The sequence below is a fragment of the Pelophylax lessonae genome, assembly GCF_965119305.1.
Source record: "Pelophylax lessonae genome assembly, chromosome: 2".
Classification (NCBI taxonomy): Eukaryota; Metazoa; Chordata; class Amphibia; order Anura; family Ranidae; genus Pelophylax; species Pelophylax lessonae.
This window is the reverse complement of record NC_138769.1, coordinates 92,686,486-92,707,498: the sequence shown is the minus strand read 5'-3', so window position 1 is coordinate 92,707,498 and position 21,013 is coordinate 92,686,486. Positions and strand designations below refer to the sequence as shown.

The 21,013-nt window shown below is 42.9% G+C and overlaps 1 protein-coding gene across 1 annotated transcript in view; it reads left to right on the top strand.

Moving 5' to 3' along the window:
• The window catches only part of LTN1 (listerin E3 ubiquitin protein ligase 1), a 197,260-nt gene that overhangs the window by 32,236 nt on the left and 144,011 nt on the right, over positions 1-21,013 (top strand). The window contains exons 5-8 of the mRNA XM_082246619.1: positions 4,661-4,713; positions 9,555-9,735; positions 12,277-12,450; positions 18,505-18,695. Of these exons, the coding sequence (XP_082102745.1) occupies positions 4,661-4,713; positions 9,555-9,735; positions 12,277-12,450; positions 18,505-18,695 (599 nt within the window). The remainder of the gene's footprint in view (positions 1-4,660; positions 4,714-9,554; positions 9,736-12,276; positions 12,451-18,504; positions 18,696-21,013) is intronic.

Genomic DNA, 21,013 nt, shown 5'->3' with positions numbered 1-21,013 from the left:
TACCCGGCCAGCCATCTGATATTAAAGAAAATGTGATTCTTTAGACCTGTCCACCTTCTTCCATTGCTTTCTTGTCCACCTCTGATGTTTACGTGGCACTCTTACTGGTTCGCGGCTACGCAACCCCATACACAACAAATTGCGGTGTTTTCTGACACCTTTTTATCGGAACCAGCATTAATGTTTTCAGCAATTTGAACTACAGTAGCTCTTCTATTGGTTCATACTACATGGGCCCGACTTCGCTCCCTACATGCTTCAATGAGTTTTGTCACTGATTTGCTGGTTTTTCTACCTTGGACCACTTTTGGTCGATCCTGACCACTGCAGACCTGGGACATCCCACAAGAGCTGCAGTTTTGAGGTTTCTCTGACCCAGTCCTCTAGTCATTACTATGTCAGTCACTCAAATCTTTACACTTGCCCAATTTCTTTTCTGCTTTCAGCACATCAACTTTAGGGGCAACATGTTCACTTGCTTCCTAATATATCCCAGCTGCTTTTGGGTGTCATCGAAGCAAAATATTCAGTGTTGTTCACGTTTTACCTGTTAGTGGTCATTACGGCTGATCCGTGTATGTGGATAAGCAACTACTTTTTGTTTTAAAAAGTAATTTCTGTGTTTCTCACAAATCAAGCGGGGGTTATTTGGTTACTTTTATACAAGAAAAAAACAAGCGCTCTGAGTAATAAGCTAGTCGGGGCTGCTATAAAATAGAAACACAGATATAGTTGGACTGCAATATAAACAGTCTATGGACTAGGTGTAAAGGGGTGTAAGTCCGATGAAAAGTCCAATGGTGTTAATCAAAATAAGTCCAGATGCTGTAGTAAGGGCTGCTCCGTAGGACACAGTGAAGTCGGTGCTGTGGAACAATGTAAAGAAAAGAGAAACGGAGCGCCTCTAAGTGCAGCATTTATTAAACAATATCAGACACATGGTAGTAGCAACTCACATGTTAAAGGAAAAAGGCAGGCTATAAAAACTCCGGTGGTGGGCTGATGGAAATCCAGGGGTCCCAAGAAGTAGGGATGCCGAGAGCCGGTCTGAAGGGCGGAACGACGCTGTCCTGGGAATCGTCCGTCTTCTGGATGCGTCTGGGCGCCAAGGGACCAAGCTGGAACGCAGCGTACGCTGCGTGACGTCACCGGAAGCTAAGCGACGCGTTTCAGAGCTTGCGCACGGCTCCCACTGAGCATGCGCGCTCTTTTGTCAAGTGTAAAGTGGCGAAAGAGTACGTGGACCTGACTCTTATAGACACAGGAGCGGAAACAAATAAACGGAGAAGCTTAAATGCCTAATTTGGATTATACACAATGCTATTAATCCGAAAATATTTATAGAAGAGAGCACTGACTTCCATAGCGTCCCGAGGCATTTTTTTAAGGTCCACCACAAGTCCACACAAGGTCTTCACGTTTGGGTAATCGAGTCCGTACCACCCCATTATTCTGAAGCTCAACGCTTCTCCAGATTATGCCAACGCGAGACCATGTTGGAAATTCTTTGAAAAACAAATATTTCTAATCGATGATGGGAGACTCATGCGAGAAATATAATTGAAAAAGAAATGCGCATAAGCTATGACCTGGAAAGAAAAGATTCCCGGCCACTAATTTTCTTTTCCGTAACAACGAAGGCTTGGTTGGTCTAATTTCTATATCCATGTTGGCACTATCGGATTACAAGATGCTAAATTTTTTTTTTGTTTTGACAAATCATAGAAAATTTATATGGATATGGATCCATACACGGATTGAAAATTGGCCGGTTCAGCAAGGACTGGGTGAATATCAGTCCATGTATGGGCACTGTGGATGTACAGAAATCGATCTACCGATTTGATATCTGTACAGCCGCCCTGCCAGATTTTCCCCACTCGATCTGCACTGCAGGCTATAGCCTGCAACGCTGATCAGTGTATTCTGATGGCGAGGAAGTGCCCCCGCCGTCAGAATGCAACACCTCAGTGGGAAGGATTGCCCCTTCTACATCGAGTGTGTGGATGGGGAAATCAAGGCAATTTTTATTTAATTTAATTTTTTTTTTTTCTGGTTCATCCGCTGGTTGAACAAAAAAAAAAAAAAAAAAACCTGACCTTTCTTTGGGCTGCCTTAGTCTTATCAGAGAGAAGAGCTGTGGCACAGACATTGTGCAGCACTTCTCAGCAGGAAGCAGAATTTACAAAAAAAAAAAAAAGGCTTACCCAATGCACCTAGAAAATTATAAAATATACATGAGAATGGCTGTTTTTAAAAACATGAATACACATTTTTAAGATTTATTTCGAGCTGATCACACTCACATGAAAATAAAGAAAAATAGCTTTTGTTTATTTTAAGTAAAAATGTATTTATGACTGTAAAACATGTAATTGCTGCGCTAAAATATAATAAAAATTCAGTATGCGAAAAGCAGCCAACACAAATCTTTGGAACAGAAAGATCAATAATAATAAAAATACAAATGTGGCGCTAATCTGGTAGCTATAATCAAAAGAAATGTCCTTGATATGCGTGGATGAAAAAAGCAACAGTTCAAATTCTTTCTCATGCATAAACAAAAAACTTCACAAAGAAGGGGAGAAATGTGAAGATCCTCAGCAAGGGAGACCACCACCAGGCACCCGCACACACTGATCCTTACCAGATCACATTGACCCTCATCACAAAGGTCAAAAAACGCCCATGGTACAAGCACTGGAAAGCCGGGATCATTCACTCCTCCTCCTAAGAAATCTTCCACCAAGCGGACAGTCCTTAGGTCCTTACAGGGTCCCCATGTGAGGAAACAAAATGCCAACACATAGTGTACACTGCTAAGAAGTTTATTGCTCCCCAAGAATAATAAATACACTTACAGGATAGCCGCACTTAGAGAGCATTGCTTTATCCACCTCCGAGCGGTCGGATGCTCGCGCATCCCACCAGAAATATGGCCGCCGTGTCTCTTCCTGGTGTGGCGTTCCACCATTGAAACTCCAGGTGGCTCCCAACGTAAGGGATCCCCCTAGGGTTACGTCCTTCTTTCAAACCATGGGTGGTTTTTTCCCTTGTAGAAAATGTGCCATCTGTCAGTTGAACCACAATAGAAGTAGGCGAATTTGTTCATTCACCTCCAGTTCTACAGGCCAAGACTTTAAGATCAAGCCTTTTATATCTTGTACTACGAGATATGTAGTTTACTTGTTGAGGTGCCCCTGCGGGCTTGACTATGTTGGCTGCACCATAAGGGAGCTCCATGTCAGACTAAAGGAGCATGTGGCCAACATAGTCAAGGGGTTCCCGAAACATAGTGTCTCGAGACACTATGACCAGTGCCATCAAAGGGATCCAAAGGGAACCATTTTCCTTGGGATAGACAGATTCACCAAAAACTGGAGAGGTAGTAACATGACCCGGGGGGTATCCAAGCTAGAAACTAGCTGGATATATAGGCTTAAGTCCTATACCCCATTGGGTCTGAACATAGAATGGGATCTGAATGCGTTCATTAACAATTCCTGATATAGTCCCATTACTATGTTCCCCAGTTTGTGGTTATTGTGTTTTGACCTATTTTGGGTAGATTTTTTGTGTGCCCTTTGAGATTTTAATTTAGAGTGCCAACTATAAGAATTATCTTCACTTTCTAGTTCTTCCAGTTTTTTCAACCGTTTTAAATTTGAATTATTTTAATGTTGTTTTTATATCCTGTTTTTTTTCCGCAATGTGAAGAGAGTGCTGTTTCTTTCCCCCTCCTGTGGTCTGAAGTGCGACCACCAGATGGCGCTGTGTTTTCCGACTAATTGGCGTGTTGACTTTCAATGGTGGGAATTAACGTCATTGAAGTCTAATATATAAAAGGCTTTTTTTCTTCTTTTTTGCTTAATTCTATCCCATGTTATGTGGTGATCGGAATGTTGGGGGTATTATGCCTCTATGCCTTTTTTCTTAAAATTCCCACATCCGGGTGGTGGAGCGCAAGCAGGCCATTTCCGGGTGTTGGTGAATTGAATAACTTCCGCCCGTCTTGATCCTATATATATGGCGCTGACGCCGCAGGACCACACCCCTAGACGACGTCAACTCTGACGAAACGCGTCGGGTGGAGCCTGTGGCGACGCACGCCACACCAGGAAGAGACACGGCGGCCATATTTCTGGTGGGATGCGCGAGCATCCGACCGCTCGGAGGTGGATAAAGCAACGCTCTCTAAGTGCGGCTATCCTGTAAGTGTATTTATTATTCTTGGGGAGCAATAAACTTCTTAGCAGTGTACACTATGTGTTGGCATTTTGTTTCCTCACATGGGGACCCTGTAAGGACCTAAGGACTGTCCGCTTGGTGGAAGATTTCTTAGGAGGAGGAGTGAATGATCCCGGCTTTCCAGTGCTTGTACCATGGGCGTTTTTTGACCTTTGTGATGAGGGTCAATGTGATCTGGTAAGGATCAGTGTGTGCGGGTGCCTGGTGGTGGTCTCCCTTGCTGAGGATCTTCACATTTCTCCCCTTCTTTGTGAAGTTTTTTGTTTATGCATGAGAAAGAATTTGAACTGTTGCTTTTTTCATCCACGCATATCAAGGACATTTCTTTTGATTATAGCTACCAGATTAGCGCCACATTTGTATTTTTATTAAAAATGTATTTATACCTTTTTTTTTTTTTTTCCACATGTAGGTTTTACTTGATCATCTCCTGAAGGAAACCCCGGACTCCCTAAGTGATGTACAGTAAGTGTCTTTCTGATTTATTTTTATTTTTTTTTCCTGCTGACTTTTTTTCAGTTAATTTTTGTATAATATTAGGGTGAGAGAGAAAACTCTGAAGGAGTGCACTAAAGTTGAATTAAAGTAGAAAATGTATGTAGGAAAATTGTGGCCTGGAGCACCCTTTTAAAACCATGTGCCTCCATCCCTAAATCTATACATGCAAGTTTGCATTCTCCTGGCACTTTAAATGGTCAGGGTTGCAGGTCTCTCCATCCGGTGAATGAAGTCATTCTGCATACTTCAAGCAGAGTTCCACCCTGGGAATACATTTTTTAATAAAAATACCCCCGGGACAGTCAGGGCTAGTACATTCCACAATGGATAGCCTCTGATCTGTCCCGGGTTGCACTTACCTTTTAGGAGAAATACTTACCTTGAAAAAGTATTCTCCAGCGCTGCCATCTCAGGTGTGGGCAGCTTGAAGCCAGCGCGATCCTCTTCTGCGTCCTCTTCCTTCTTCTTCGGTCCCACGATGCACCGCACTGGCCCCGCCGTCACTTCCGGTGTGCGCACGTCATCCCTCCACAGCTTCTGGGCATGCCCAGAAACTGTTTAGAAGGGAATGACGCGCGCGCACTGGAACTAACGTCGGGGCCGGTGCAGGCGCAACGATTCCTGGGAGCGATGACGTTCAGCTCCCAGGAATCATTGCAAAAGCCAGGAAGTGACAAATCGCCGTGGCCGCCGAGGGGAGGAAGAAGGAAGTAAAGTAAGTATATTTTCTCTACAAGTAAAAAAAAAAAAAATTGCGATTATCCATTTTGTTTTTCAGGTGACCCGGAGCGAGAAGATGAAGTATCAATTTAGGGTGGAACTCCGCTTTAAGAGCTCTAATTTTAAGATTTTTAGGGACAAGAGGGATATAGGGGGAATACCCCTAAGTTGAAAGGGAAAGGGGGGTTTAGTAATCAGGTGGAAGACAATTTGAAAGAAAGGAAAAGTAACGAGAAGTGAAAGATAGAGGTTACACAGAACAGGTTAAAGCGGAGCTCCACCCAAAAGGGGAAGCTCTGCTTATCTGCCTCCTACTCCCCCCCCCCCCCCCCTCCCTCCGCTGCCACATGTGGCACCTTTTTGGGGAGGAGAGGGGAGCGGGTACCCGGTTTTGACAGATACCCGCTCCCACTCCCGGGTGATCTCGCTGTGGCAAAGTCACCTGGAAGTTCGCCCCTGCCCCTCTTCCTTCCCTTGCTGCCGGGCCATTCATAAAGTGCTGCTAGCTTTGCGCATGCGCACTAGGGAACGGGCTGTGAAGCTGCCGATTTGCTTTTCAAGCAATGGTGGTGGCAGCACCTGAGAGCTGATTGAAAAAAAGGCTGGGGTGAAGACACCATGGGATCCCTGGACAGGTGTCCTTATATTAAGTCTGCTGCTACAGTATTTGTAGCTGCTGACTTTTAATTATTTCTGAAGGGGCCTGGACCACCTCTTTAAGCAATACCTACTGTGGATAAGGATAGAAAGGAATGTTTGTTTTGACCGTATAGAACTATTATGAAAAAGGAAGTACGAAATGTTGCATTACCAATAAATGGAGGTTAAGTCCATCAAAATCATAGAGAAGATGAGAACTGTATTCTGGAGTGGAACAATACTCTCTCTAATAGTGTCAGGTATTTCTGAATTTCTCTTCTCTGTGATGCAGGAAGCTGCAAGCAGGCGCACTCTCTATTGCAGCAATATAAGAAACCTACCTGTCTGTCTGCTTTGCAATGTACACTGACCGGCGCAAGCACAGCTCAGTATACAAGCACAGCTCAGTATACAAGCACAGCTCAGTATACAAGCACAGCTCAGTATACAAGCACAGCTCCGTATACATGCACAGCTCCGTATACATTGTGGCACAACACCAATGTGCCGAGAGGAGTGCATCCTGCTCATGCATGGGAGTGACGTCATCCCTCGCAGGTCACTAAAGATAACTGCATCCCCACACCCAGGAGAAGCTGGGTAGAAAATTTCAGCAAGGGGCGTAGGACCATTGAAGGAAAGGTAATTAATCCTCTAGTTTCCTTGATTCAGGAGAACCACTTTGTTGATCTTTGAAGGGGGTCTGTTTCCATAAGATAGGGATGCGAGCTGTACCTGCACTCACTAAATTAATCAATAGCAAATTCTTGTATCGTTTGACTGAGAGGGGGTAACTTGAAAAGGAAAATCCCTTTAAGGCATTATCTGTTAGGACTTCTGTAAGTTTGTAGCAAAGTGTCTACACAGCTGACTAAAAGAGGGCAAGTAGAGGGCATTTCAAAAATATATGCAGTAGAGTACCCCTTTGCATTTTACAACACCAACAATCTGTATGACTGTGGAGGAACATTCCATTTAATTGGTGTAGAGTCTTATAGTACTGGATCTCGTTAAGTTTGTATTGTGCTTCCTGAATTTTATTGGAGATGGAGGCTTTATGTGTAAATGGCATCCTTCTATTTCATTTCGTTCAATTTTTCATTAGTCCATTTGGTTTAGTGTAAAAGTTTGGTTGAGGTCTTTTTCCCAGACTCTAATGTAGGATGGAGAGGTATCCACATCTGTATTTTGTAATAATGAGTAAGCCAAGGAGAGTGTGGGAGTGTATGTCTTTATAGGGATGTCCATAAATCATAGAAAAAAGGGTGGCCGCACTCAGATCTAGTTGAAATCAAAAATTGGAGTACCGTATTTTTCGGACTATAAGGCGCACTGAAAATCCTAAAATTTGATCAAAAACCGGCAGTGCGCCTTATATATCAAAATAGTTTGAAAATTTACCGTTAACTGGATGGTTTGACCAAAGGGGTGCAACCACTGGACATAAGTGTCAATCGTTCCTTCAAGGCGAAACTGCGAATCACGTGGGAAAACTGGATGATGGAAGGAGAGCACTCCTTCACGAAGACCGGGAGGCAACGGCGGGACAGTTATGCCACTGTGTGCCAGTGGATGCCTGGCATAAAGTATCCGCTAGAACTGTCATCCGAAGGTTCGCGATGAGCACCTGCCAGTAAACCTCGTGCGGATCAACGTTCCAAAAAAAAAAAAAAAGTGCGTCTTATAATCCGGTGCGCCTTATATATGAAAATAGTTTGAAAATTTACCGTTAACTGATACTGCGCCTTATAATCCGGTGCGCCTTATAGTCGTGAAAATACGGTATATTTATTCTTCATCATGAGGAAAAACCACAGATAAAGGGAAAGTGGCAGCTGAAGTAAATTGATGGTAATTATGCCATCTAGAAGAAAGCTGCTCCCATCACCTGTGGTGCAAATCCACAAAAACCCTTGAAAACAACAACAATTTGTCACATAATAGCTATTTATTATGTGACAAATTGATGTTTTCAAGGGTTTTTGTGGATTTACACCACAGGTGATGGGAGTGGCTTTCTTCTAGATGGCATAATTAACATCAATTTACTTCAGCTGCCACTTTCCCTTTATCTGTGGTTTTTCCTCAGACACCATTTGTATGGTTATGAGTAAGCGACTGGTTTTGTCGTGAAACGTGTCAACGTATTACCTGTCCCATGATTTACCAGTCTTGTATTGATGTATGATGAAGAATAAATCGACTCCAATTTTTGATTTTCAACTATATCTGAGTGCGGTCACCCTTTTTTCTATGATTTATGAATTGTCTGGATGGCGGATCCGACCTGCACCTGAGTTATATCTCACCTGAGCGGTCCATCTGTGTTGGATTCCTGTATAGGGATGTCCCCAAATAGTGTTCCGATAAAGATTGCGGTCAGGCGGTATTGAGCATAGGAAATTAGAGAGTGGATGCACTTCCTCTCGCATAACCAAAACAGGAAGTGAATGTGTATCCCTGCAAACTATACGGGTTGGGCGACATCCACTGGTTCAATAAAAACCGTCCGACATTCAGCCCGTGTGTATGACAGCTGGTCCAACAGAAGCCGAACTTTAGAAAGTTGACTCCATTTCCCCATCTACACACTTGATGTAGAAGGGAGAATCCTCCCCACTGAGCTATTGCATTCTGATGGCGGGGACACTTCAGAATACACTGATCAGTGTTGCAGGCTATAGCCTGCAGTGCTGATTTAGCAGAGAAAAGGCCACCAAAACTTTGGAAGATTTCCCCTCTTACTTTTCAGGGGACAACCCAAAATGTGGGATTTTCTTTTATTTTCACTTAACAATGCTAAGGGTAACAGGACAAATAGAGAGCGTGACTCTCCATAACCGGGGGGGGGGGGGGGGCATTGACAGCAATAAAAACTGTCAGGGGTTCTAAAACTTCTCCACTCTATCCAAAGCTAAAAAAAAAAAAAAAAAAATGTTTGCCTTTTTAGTTATACTTTATTAGGCCCTCACACTGTCATTGTTGGTAAATCTAAACATTATACAGTGCTTCACTTTAGGAAGATATAAAAACATAATTCTTACAATTTTATATATTTTAAAAAATTGCATTTATTTTTTTATTTATCCAGGGCTAGTACCTGAATTTGTTTTTATACGAAGCTCCTGTAATGCCTTGCATAGGTTGAGAAAGGGGCAGCACTTCGTTCCATTATTGTCTAATGATCCCAAAGCTGGGGGCGTAGTCTTGAACAGTGTTACCCTGGTCACATGATTGAGCAGAATTTTAATTAAAAAAAAATATGAAAGAAAATATATTTATGAAAATAGCAGATTTTAATCTTTTTACAGGTAAAACTGTTTTCATATGTACCGTGTGCTTATGCTTTTCTGGAGTGCAACATAATACAAATTTTGAAAACGTTCATTTTTTTTTATTTGGATAATGAAAGCATTTTGTGATATTTTTTTTTCTTTCCCCTCCTGCAGAACAGTCCCACCAGAGGAAAGGGAATCTAAGTACTTCCGAGTTGTCACCTGTTCTTTGCTGGCTCTGAAGCGTCTGCTTTCTGTGCTGCCAAGTGGAGAGAGCAGCTTCCTCCAGGAGAGGTTGGCTCACCTGCTGTCACAGAGCAAGTTCTGGAAGTACAGCAAGCACCAGTCGCCAAATGTAAGATCTCAGGGCTTCCTTCTGCATATTGTGTTTTCCTTATGCTACCTGAATCTTGCCCATGATTCAGTGCTGATGTATAAATTCGAGCATCTCCAAGTTTTAAAAAAAAAAAAAAAAAAAAAAAAAAAAAGGTTGTGTAGATCTTAATACCTTAATCAACATAAAGGGGAAAAAATAATCTACGGACAGGTATAAAGTGCAGTCATTTAGAGGCAGCACGTACCTCTATCAGCTCTCACTACACTCCGCACCCCACCTAATTGATATAGCTTGCAGCTTGTCCGTCCCCAACCATTCTTCCACAAATTAGGAGGTTTGGGGGATGTACACAAGTTTAAGCACTTTAGAATGTCTGAATCGGTGCAACGCTAATTTTGTGGCGCATCACCGATTCCCAAAAGTAGTTCCTGCACTACTTTTGGTGACTCCAGGGGTGATTTCAATAGACATCTGTGAATAACCTGCACAGATGTCTCTCAAATCTCCCCCAAACTCGCACTGAAATGCCTGCTTGAAATCGTGCCAGTTTAGCTGAACTCGCACGATTTCAAATCCGCCTTCAGTGTGAACCTAGCCCAAAGGCCAGGTTCTCATCTATGCGGCTCTGTGAGCCACTTTTGCATAGCAATGGCAGCCCATTCATTTAAATGGGCAGAAAAAACGGTTTCTGCACCTTTTTCAAAACAAATGCAGGGAGATCGCAGTGTTTTCGCACCATGCGATTTCCTGTGACCAAAAATGGGCTGTGTTTTCTCAGATGTGTGGGGTTGCCATTAAGACGAATGGCAGCCCCCTGCATCTGCAAAAGAGTAGTGTGGTTTTGGTGCTGGAACAAATGCGATTTACACATTGTCCCGCAACCACCCGCACAAATTTGAATCTAGCCTAAAGGGTACCTGTAGTGACCATAACATTTGTAAACTAGCAATTTCATGGATTGAATGAAGTCAGGAGACTCTCCTAAGACAATATGCATAGTTTATTTGACTACTGCTTGTTAAATAATTGAAAAGGTGCCCCTTAAAATTATTTTGTCAGGTATGGCAGTTCTCCTAAATCAGATTGGCTGGGGTTCACAGTATCTCACAAAAGTGAGGACACCCCGTACATTTTTATAAATATTTTATTATATATTTTTATGTGACAACACTGAAGAAATGACACTTTGCTACAATGTAAAGTAATGATTGTACAGCTTGTATAACAGTGTAAATTTGCTGTCCCCCTCAAAATAACTCAACACACAGCCATTAATGTCTAAACTGCTGGCAACAAAAGTGAGTATACTCCTAAGTGAAAATGTCCAAATTGGGCCCAATTAGCCATTTTCCCTCCCCGTGTCATGTGACTCGTTAGTGTTACAAAGTCTTAGGTGTTAATGGGGAGCAGGTGTGTTAAATATGGTGTTATCGCTCTCACTCTCTCATACTGGTCACTGGAAGTTCAACATGGCACCTCATGGCAAAGAACTCTGAGGATCTGAAAAAAGAATTGTTGCCCTACATAAAGATGGCCTAGGCTGTAGGAAGGTTGCCAAGACCCTGAAACTGAGCTGCAGCATGGTGGCCAAGACCATACAGCTGTTTAACAGGACAGGTCCCACTCAGAACAGGCCTTGCCATGGTCGACCAAAGAAGAAGTACTCAGCGTCATATCCAGAGGTTGTCTTTGGGAAATAGACGTATGAGTGCTGCCAGCATTGCTGCAGAGATTGAAGGGGTGGAGGGTCAGCCTGTCAGTGTGCCGCATACGGCATCAAAGTAGTATGCATGATTATCATCCCTGAAGGATGTCTCTTCTAAAGATGATGCACAAACAGTTTGCTGGAGACAAGCAGACTAAGGACATGGATTAATGGAACCATATTCTGTGGTCTGATGAGACCAAGATAAACTTATTTGGTTCAGATGGTGTCAAGTGTGTGTGGCAGCAACCAGGTGAGGAGTACAAAGACAAGTATGTCTTGCCTACAGTCAAGCATGGTGGTGGGAGTGTCATGGTCTGGAGCTACATGAGTGCTGCTGGCACTGGGGAGCTACAGTTCATTGAGGGAACCATGAATGCCAACATGTACTCTGGCATACTGAATCAGAGCATGATCCCCTCCCTTTGGAGACTGGACTGCAGGGCAGTATTCAAACATAATGATCCCAAACACGCCTCTAAGATGACCACTGCCTTGCTGAAGAAGCTGAGGGTAAAGGCGATGGACTGGCCAAGCATGTCTCCAGACCTAAACCCTGTTGAGCATCTGTGGGGCATCCTCAAACAGAAGGTGGAGGAGCGCAAGGTCTCTAACATCCATGGAGGAGTGGAAGAGGACTCCACTGGCAACCTATGATACTCTGGTGAACTCCATGCCCAAGAGGGTTAAGGCAGCGCTGGAAAATAATGGTGGACACAAAATATTGACCCTTTGGGCCAAATTTGGACATTTTCACTTAGGGGTGTACTCACTTTTGTAAGATACTGTATTTATTTTTAAATAAAAATAAAACTTTGTAAATGTGTGTACATATTCTGGTTTTTGTTTTGTAGATTCGCTCAGCTTTCTTTGAGCTGATCTCTGCACTGTGCAAGTACCTCCCTGATCTCTTAAACACCGAGGCTTCCCGAGTGTGTCCGGCTGTTTTGCTCAGTATTGACGACAGTGATGCTGTAGTATGTCCTGCTCTGTGGGAAGCCGTCTTGTACACTGTATCCACCATAGAGGTAACCTACCTATTTTTTTTTATTTTTAATACATATGGCATTGTTTTTAAGACTACTGATCATACCTTACATTAAAAAAAATAATAGGTGAAACTTATTTAGTGTTAAGTTGTGAGTGTGGGCATCCCAAAAATAGACAACAACTTAGTATCCTAAAAACATAGAAACATAAAATGACAGCAGAAAAAAAGGCCAGGTGGTCCATTGAGTCTAAACCATTTTTATTTGTTGCTTTTGCCTGAATTAATATCTGTTTGTCCCACACACACGTTTGAACCTGCTGACTGTTGACTGACTCACTATCTCTGCTGGAAGTCTGTACCGATCATCAGCTGCCCTTAAAAGAGAAGTAAAGCCAAAGCTCATTTGGCTGTACTTCTTTTGTGGGTCACAGGAGTGCAGTTCGTTCTGCACTCCCGTGACCCGTTTTCAGCGGGCTCAAGCCCTCTGTCAGCTGATGTAACAAAGCCGGTCCAGGCTTGGTGAAGAACGTGACAATATGGTCGGGATCTGCTCACATGCCTGGGCCAGCACCCGGTTCAGCCTCTCAGCGAGCTGCTTTCACTCCCTCCACAGCCTAGCGCTCCAGTGAGTGCGGACAGCTGATGACTGACAGTTACCAGCTCTTTGCTCTTGGAGCTCTGAGAACCGGGCAATCCACGGTAATTGATTGCTCGGTTCTCAATCTTAGAGCCGTCAGGAGACCGATGCACCATTGGAGCAACGCTGCATCCACCTAGACGAGTATGAATATTAAAAATAGATAAAAATAATTCCTCCTTTTAATTTCTCATTTAGAATACGGTAGTTTTGAACTTACCTTCTGCTAGGTTGAGGTCATCAGTTTTTCATGATTTTAGCTTCAAATTAAAAATATTACTCTTCTCAACCTTATTTACAACCTTAATGTGTTTAAAGGTTTAACTCATGTACCCCGTTTCACATCTTTCCTTAAGACTGTACTTTACATATTGGGTACCTGAAGTTTCTTCTAAAATTTATTTTTACTCAAACCTTTCACCATTTCGGTTTCCTTTCACTGGACTAGTTTGATCTCTTGTGTTTTTTTTTTTGTCCATGAGGTCTCCTGAACTGGACGCAGTTTTCTAAATGAGGTCTAACTAATGATCTCTATTTCTCCTGCTGGTGATCTCTTTAGTGATGTATCCTAGAATTCTATTCACCTTTCCCACTGCCTGGCCACACAGTTTGCTCATGTTGTCATCATGTGAAATAAGCACTGCCCACATTTTATTCCTGTACACTGTACCCCAATATTGTACGCTACCAAGGATTTCCTCATCCCTAGGTGGATTATTTTTAAATTTGGAAACATTGAACAGAATTTTAATTCCCAGCATTCACAACAGTACAAACATTAAAGGAGATGAATATGGTTATAAACAAAAACAAACCTACATACTCCTCTCTATGCAGCAGCATCAGTCTGTTGGCTCTAAGCACAAGAACTGAGTGATCACATGACTGCTGATTGGTTAGTTCTCTGTATTGCTTTCTACAATGCCCCTCCAGCGCTCAGTGGAGCACCAGGCTGGAGAGGGAGGCAGGAGCAGCAGGCTTCGTCTCTCAGCCACACGCTGAGAGGTCAGAGCCAGCTGTCAGTCGGGCAGCTAGGTGAATCCCAACAATATGATCAGGATGCTTTCAGATTCTGGAGCAGCTCTGTGCTATTGGCTGATTCTGGACTACAGGAGAGCAACAGTTACTGCGCTGGCTGTGACCCACAGGAAAAGTATGGCCATGAAAGCTTTGGCCATACTTTTCTTTTAAGTGTCACAGAAAGTATATAAAAAAAATGTATAGTGATGCGTAATGTAAATGTGAAATGGTAGATAGTATAACAAACCCCCAATGTTAAAAATCACACACACAGATATCAAAATCATTATATAGACAACCAAAAATAATTGTGATAAGCCAGTAAGAGCATTGTTTGTGTAGAAGTGTACGCATGTCAAAGAGCAGATTTACTTCCTCAGGACTCCCCAATTAACTGGTGGTCTTAAAGTGGTTGTAAACACCATCCTTTAAATCTGAACTAAGCACATATATCTGTAGTGTTTAATTGTCTCTCTCCAAAGCTCTAAGTGCCATTTCTCTCTGGTGCTTTGTTCCTCTGTTGTCAGCATGAGTCACTTCTGACTAATTCTCTGACACATGAGATAATATGAGCTTAAATTTGTGTCAGGGAGGGAGCTTGAAGGGAGATAAGCACACAGCTTGTCTATTCAGAATACAGCTCTGCACGTTCCTTCATTCCTCTGCCGAGGGGGGGGGGGTATCCCTTTTCTCTAATCAGCTCTCACACAGTGTAAGTGCAGTCTCTCTACCCTCCCCTATGTTTTGCTGGCAAATTAAGATTTTTTTTTTAACACTATGTGTAGAGATGGCGAGACTGCAGAATTGCAAGTAAAACTTTTGTAGCAGGATTTGTTTCATCTCTGTGTATCATCTCTGTGTATCATTTGAGGCTGTTCTCTTTGATGGGTATATGTGAGGGTGTACAACCACTTTAATTCACATCCATAAGCGAAGTCAATACAGTAGTGTATCCTACATTTATACAAATTACGTACGTCAGGTATCCAAGGTAAGACAGACCAGCCTTTTGGTCTTTTTTATGTTGAATATATGGTGTAAATGCTTGAGTCCCATTAGGGTACAATACTGATCATACCACAAAATAGTTTTTGCTCATCTTTACAATGGCATGATTTGTGTCAGATTTCTGTACTGTGGGCTTCCCAAAACTGCAGTCAGTAGGACTGTCCTGAAGAGGAACAAACTGCCATGAAAGTGCAATATATGTAAAGTCAAATCTGCTTTTTAGTTTTGAATAGAATGGAGATATTGAAGAGTAATGTTATATTTAAAAACAAATATTTTCTCTTTTTTCTGTGTTTGTATCCAATTGGGGAAGTTTTACTTCTAAAAAACTAAATTGGCGAATGAGACCTCCTATCAAATTAGAGAAGTAAAAAAGAGACCTGGGATGTGGGAGGATTTAGGCATAAGCTTGATTTTTCCATAAAAACACAATTTTGTTAAAAATGACCCCCCTCTTGTTGTCTATCATGCCTACCCTGTGTGGGGAAAAAAAAAATCTGTATATACATTTACCTTTTTGTCAAGTCCCCTCCGGTCCTGTGATCCTGCAGCTCCGTCTCCCCTGTGTCATGGAGTGTTCGGGCTCACTCCTCTCCCTTGCAGCAGCTCCTCAATGACCCAAAGCTCATTACATGACCAAAATGGAGTGGACTAAAAAGCAATTCTACAGATCTTTCTTACACAGGGTAGGTAGGAAGAGGGGGAGGGAAAAGACTAGTTAGTGTTAGTCTTGAATTTTCCAGTGTATGTAAAGCTGCCATTGGGGAGATTTCCCTCCCAATTTGTGTTTAATTGCATGACAAAAAGCAAGAGCAAATATCTCTAACGTGAGGGGAAATGCCATTCTTAATTAAACAGGTGTCCCCGTTTGAAGATTTCCCCTCTTCCGTTTCTGGGGATAACCGTAAAATGTTTGATTTTCGTAGCGAGGGTGGATCTCCCCATGGTGACCCAAACAGCAGTAAAAACCATACAGCGGTTCTACCCCCTTCCCCCATATAATCCATAACTACTGTGAGAAGGTTTGGCATTAGATACACTTCAACAGATGGTTTTGGTGAGGGGAATGTAAAAATAAACAAAGGTCCTCCTCTTGTAAGAATTCATCCAGTCCTATGGCTTTTCTGCATTGTGTTGAGATGTGTCCTAGGCTGAATTATTATTGGCTATGTATTTGGCACGGTAGCTAAGTAGGTGGCTGCTATTTATTAATGATATTTGAGTTCCATTCCCATAAGGATTTACATTGAAAAAAATTATAAACACAACACACTTGTTTTTGCCCCCATTTTTTATGAGCTGAACTCAAAGATCTAAGACTTTTCTATGTACACAAAAGGCCTATTTCTCTCAAATATTGTTCACAAATCTGTCTAAATCTGTGTTAGGCCCCTTTCACACGGTCCGCATTCCGTTGCGGACCGCGCTCTGCTCAGCGGGGATCGATCCGCCGATCCCCGCTGAGCCGGCAGAAGACAGCTCCGTCTCCGCTTTGTGTGCGGAGAGGGAGGTTTCAGAGCCCTGCTGCTCTCTATGGGCAATCGAATGAGAGCGGACTGCCTGTCTGCTCTCATCCGATCGCATCTGATCTGATCCCCAGGACGGATGGAAAATAGGGTTTCCATCCGTCCGGATTTCACGGACAGAATCGGATGCGGATGGCAGTGGGTGTTAGTGGACATGTCACTGCTGACATCCGCTGCTCCATAGGGCTGAATGGGGCATCCGATCAGATCCGCCTAAAAAACTGACAGGCGGATCTGATCGGAACGCCCTTTTTACCGCGACTTCAGCGCGACTTGTGAATTATTTAAAGCGACTTATATGATAGACGACTTTGTATTTAGCCAATCAGAATATGATGTGTTGTGACCTAATTCCCCTTTTTCTGTGTGTTTTTTTTTTTTTTTTTTTTTTTACTCATTTCCTCATTGCCCACCAGTGCCACGTATCAGTATCCACCAGTGCCACTGCCCACCAGTGCCACGTATCAGTGTCCACCAGTGCCACTGCCCACCAGCGCCACATATCAGTGCCATGAATCAGTGGCCACCAGTGCCACGTATCCGTGTCCACCAGTGCCACGTATCAGTGCCACATATCAGTGTCCACCAGTGCCACTGCCCACCAGTGCCACTTATCTGTGTCCACCAGTGCCACTCACACAGACCAGGCAGAGATAATGGTATATAGGAACTGTAGGCATGGCTGCAATGTGGGGAATGCCTGGTTAATTTTCCTTCTTCTTCCTGGAAAGTCGGATCACAGTCGCTTGACAAAAGATAAGGATCCGACTTGGAGGCGACTCCCATTGAAGTCTATTGGCACAAGTCGGATACAAGTCGCCTTGAAGTAGTACAGGACCCTTTTCTGAAGTCGGAGCGACTTCAGTAGTGCATATGAAGACGGCTCTCATTCATTTACATTGCATTTGTTATGAAAAGCGACTTGGGGCGACTTGAGGGCACACAAGTCGCCTGATAAGTCGTGCTAGTGTGAATGGAGTCTTAGTGAGCACTTCTCCTCCTTTGCCGAGATAATCCATCCACCTCACAGGTGAGGCATATCAAGATGCTGATTAGACAGCATGATTATTGCACAGTTGTGCCTTAGGCTGGCCACAATAAAAGGCTTCTCTAAAATGTGCAGTTTTATCACACAGCACAATGCCACAGATGTCATACATTTTGAGGGAGCGTGCAATTGGCATGCTGACTGCAGGAATGTCCACCAGAGCTGTTGCCCATGAATTGAATGTTCATTTCTCTGCCATAAGCCGTCTCCAAAGGTGTTTCAGAGAATTTGGTAGTACATCCAACCGGTCTCGCAACCGCAGACCACGTGTAACCACACCAGCCCAGGACCTCCCCATCCAACATCTTCACCTCCAAGATCATCTGAGATCAGCCACCCGGACAGCTGCTGCAACAATCGATTTGCATAACCAAAGAATTTCTGCACTAACTGTCAGAAACGTCTCAGAGAAGCTCATCTGCATGATCGTCGTCCTCAACGGGGTCTCCACCTGACTGCAGTTCGTCGTCATAACCGACTTGAGTGGACAAATGCTCACATTCAATGGCGTCTGACACTTTGGAGAGATGTTCTCTTTACGAATGAAACCCGGTTTTCTTAGATCTTTGAGTTCAGCTAATGAAAAATGAGGGCTAAAACATGGGGGTTTATAATTTTTTTCGGTATATAATTGGAAGCGCCTCAAGGGCAGGGACTTCTGTAAATACACTTTTGTGCTCTGTAAAGGGCCAACATTGTGAATAGTTTTAAAAAAAAAAAAAAAAAATTACTGTATTTGAAATAAGAATGGGGACAGCAAACACTCATCTATTATTATTATTATTATTATTATTGGGCTGACAAAAGTTTTTTGATGTGAGAGGTTCTTAATAAATTACTGTTTTCTCCTAGAAATGCTGGGATTATGTAAGTGCAAAGAAGGGCGTTCTACCCAAGTTATGGACAGTCCTCAGAGAGGGAGGCAGAGGCTTGGCAACCGTTATCCTCCCCAATCTATTGCCTTTCATCAGCAAAGTTCCCTGTGACCTAACGAGCCCCCGGTTGGACTTCTACAACACTTTGTTTGAGTCTTTAATCCAAGGGTAAGTATATTCCTGCCTCATGTACTGCTTATTAAATGTAATGTGTCCAAAGAAACACAGAGCAGAGTTTTTGCCAAGACCACATAAATAGGAAAACCCATCTGCTAGAATATGTATTTCTTTTCAATGTTTTAAAGGACAAGTACAGCCAAAGCTCATTTGGCTATGCTTCTCCTGTGAATCACAGGATGGCAGATCGTTCTCCACTTCTGTGACCCATTTTCAGCAGACAGCGGGCTGAAGCCCCCTGTCGGCTGACGTCACAGAGCTGGCCGCTCCTGCCCCCTCCACAGCCCAGTGCTCCAGTGAGCGCCTGGGGGGAAGAGCAGAGAGCCAGTGACTGACAGTCACCAGCTCTCTGCTGAGGGAGCTCTAAGAACCAAGCGGTCAGCGGTGTTTGATCGTATGGTTCTCAGCCTTAGAGCTGGCAGGGGACAGGTAAGTATGCCAAAAAAATCCCATACTTTTCTTTTTTTTTTTTTTAAATAGTTTTCGCTCATCTTTACAATGGCATGATTTGTCTCACAGATTTCTGTACTGTGGTCTCCCCAAAACTGCAGTCAGTAGGACTGTCATAAAGCGGAACAAACTGGCAGGAAAGTATATGTAAAGTCAAACCTCCTTTTTAGTTTTGATTAGACTGGAGATATTTAAGAGCAATGTCCTATTTAAAAAATAAAAATATTTTTTCGATGTTTAGATCTATTTGGGGAAGTTTTTCTTAGAAAAAGCTAAATTGGCGAATGAGACCGCCTTTCAAATTAAAGAAGCAAAAAAGGGGCCTGGGATGTGGGAGGAGTTGAGCCGAAGCCTGATTTTCCCAGAAAATTAGGCTTTTCTTAACCACTTTATGTTTACAAGCTAAAATCAGTTTCTTTTGCTAGAAAACTACTTGGAACCCCCAAACATTATACATTCTTTTTTAGCAGAGACCCTAGAGAATAAAATGGAGATCGTTGCAATATTTTTTATCACACCATATTTGCGCAGCGGTCTTCCAAACGCAATTTATTTGGAAAAAATTCACTTTTTTTAATTAAAAAAAATAAGAAAACAGTAAAGTTAGCCCATTTTTTCCATAATGTGAAAGATAATGTTACGTTGAGTAAATAGATACCCAACATGTCATGCTTCAAAATTGTGCACGTTCGCGGAATGGCCACAAACTTTGGTGCTTAAAAATCCCCATAGGCGACAATTTAAACATTTCTACAGGTTGCCAACTTAGAGTTACAGAGGAGGTCTAGGGCTCAAATGATTGCTCTCGCTCTAACGATCACGGTGATACCTCACATGTGTGGTTTGAATACCGTTAACATATGTAGGTGGGACTTCCGTATGCGTTCTGCACGCGAGCTAACGGGGACAGGGCGCTTACATTTTTTTTTTTTCCTATTTATTTCTTTATTTTTATACAGGTTTTTTTTTTTTTAATTTATCATTTTTATTCCTATTACAAGGAATGTAAACATTCCTTGTAATAGAAATAGGTATGGCAGGACCTCTTTATTGTGGGATCTGGGCTCAAAAAGGTCTCAGACCTGACAAGTACACTAAAAAAGAAAAAAAAAAATGTTTAAAAAAAATCGGCTCTTTAAACCGGTTGCTAGGCAACGACTATAAAACATAATATTGCTGCGCTAGAATATAATATAAAACATTCAATAAGCGAAAAGCAGCCAACACAAATCTTTGGAAACAGAAAGATCAATAGCAATAGAAATACAAATGTGGCGCTAATCTTGTAAGATTAATCAAAGAAATCTTTGATATTAGTGGATAATAAGCAACAGTTCCAATTCTTTCCCATGGATAAATAAAAACTTCCAAAAGAAGGGGAGAGATGTGAAGATCCTCAGCGAGGGAAACCACCACCAGGCACCCGCACACACTGATCCTTACCAGATCCCAATGACCCTCATTACAAAGGTCAAAAGCGCTAATGGCACAAGCCCTGGAAAGCCGGGATCCTTCACTCCTCCTCATTAGATATTATCCATCAAGCGGGCAGTCGTTAAGTCCTTGCAGGGTCGCCATGTGAGGAAACAAAATACCAACACATAGTGTACACTGCTAAAAGGTTTTATTGTCCCCAAAGGATAAAATTGCACTTACTCGACAGCCGCAATTAGAGAGCGTTGCTTATTTCCTCCTCCGTACGGTCGGGTGCTCGCGCATCCCACCAGAAAAATGGCCGCCGTGTCTCTTCCTCGTGTGGCGTGCGTCGCCGTAGGCTCCACCCGACGCGTTTCGTCAGAGCTGACGTCGTCTAGGGGTGTGGTCCTACGGCATCAACGCCATATATATAGGATTGAGAC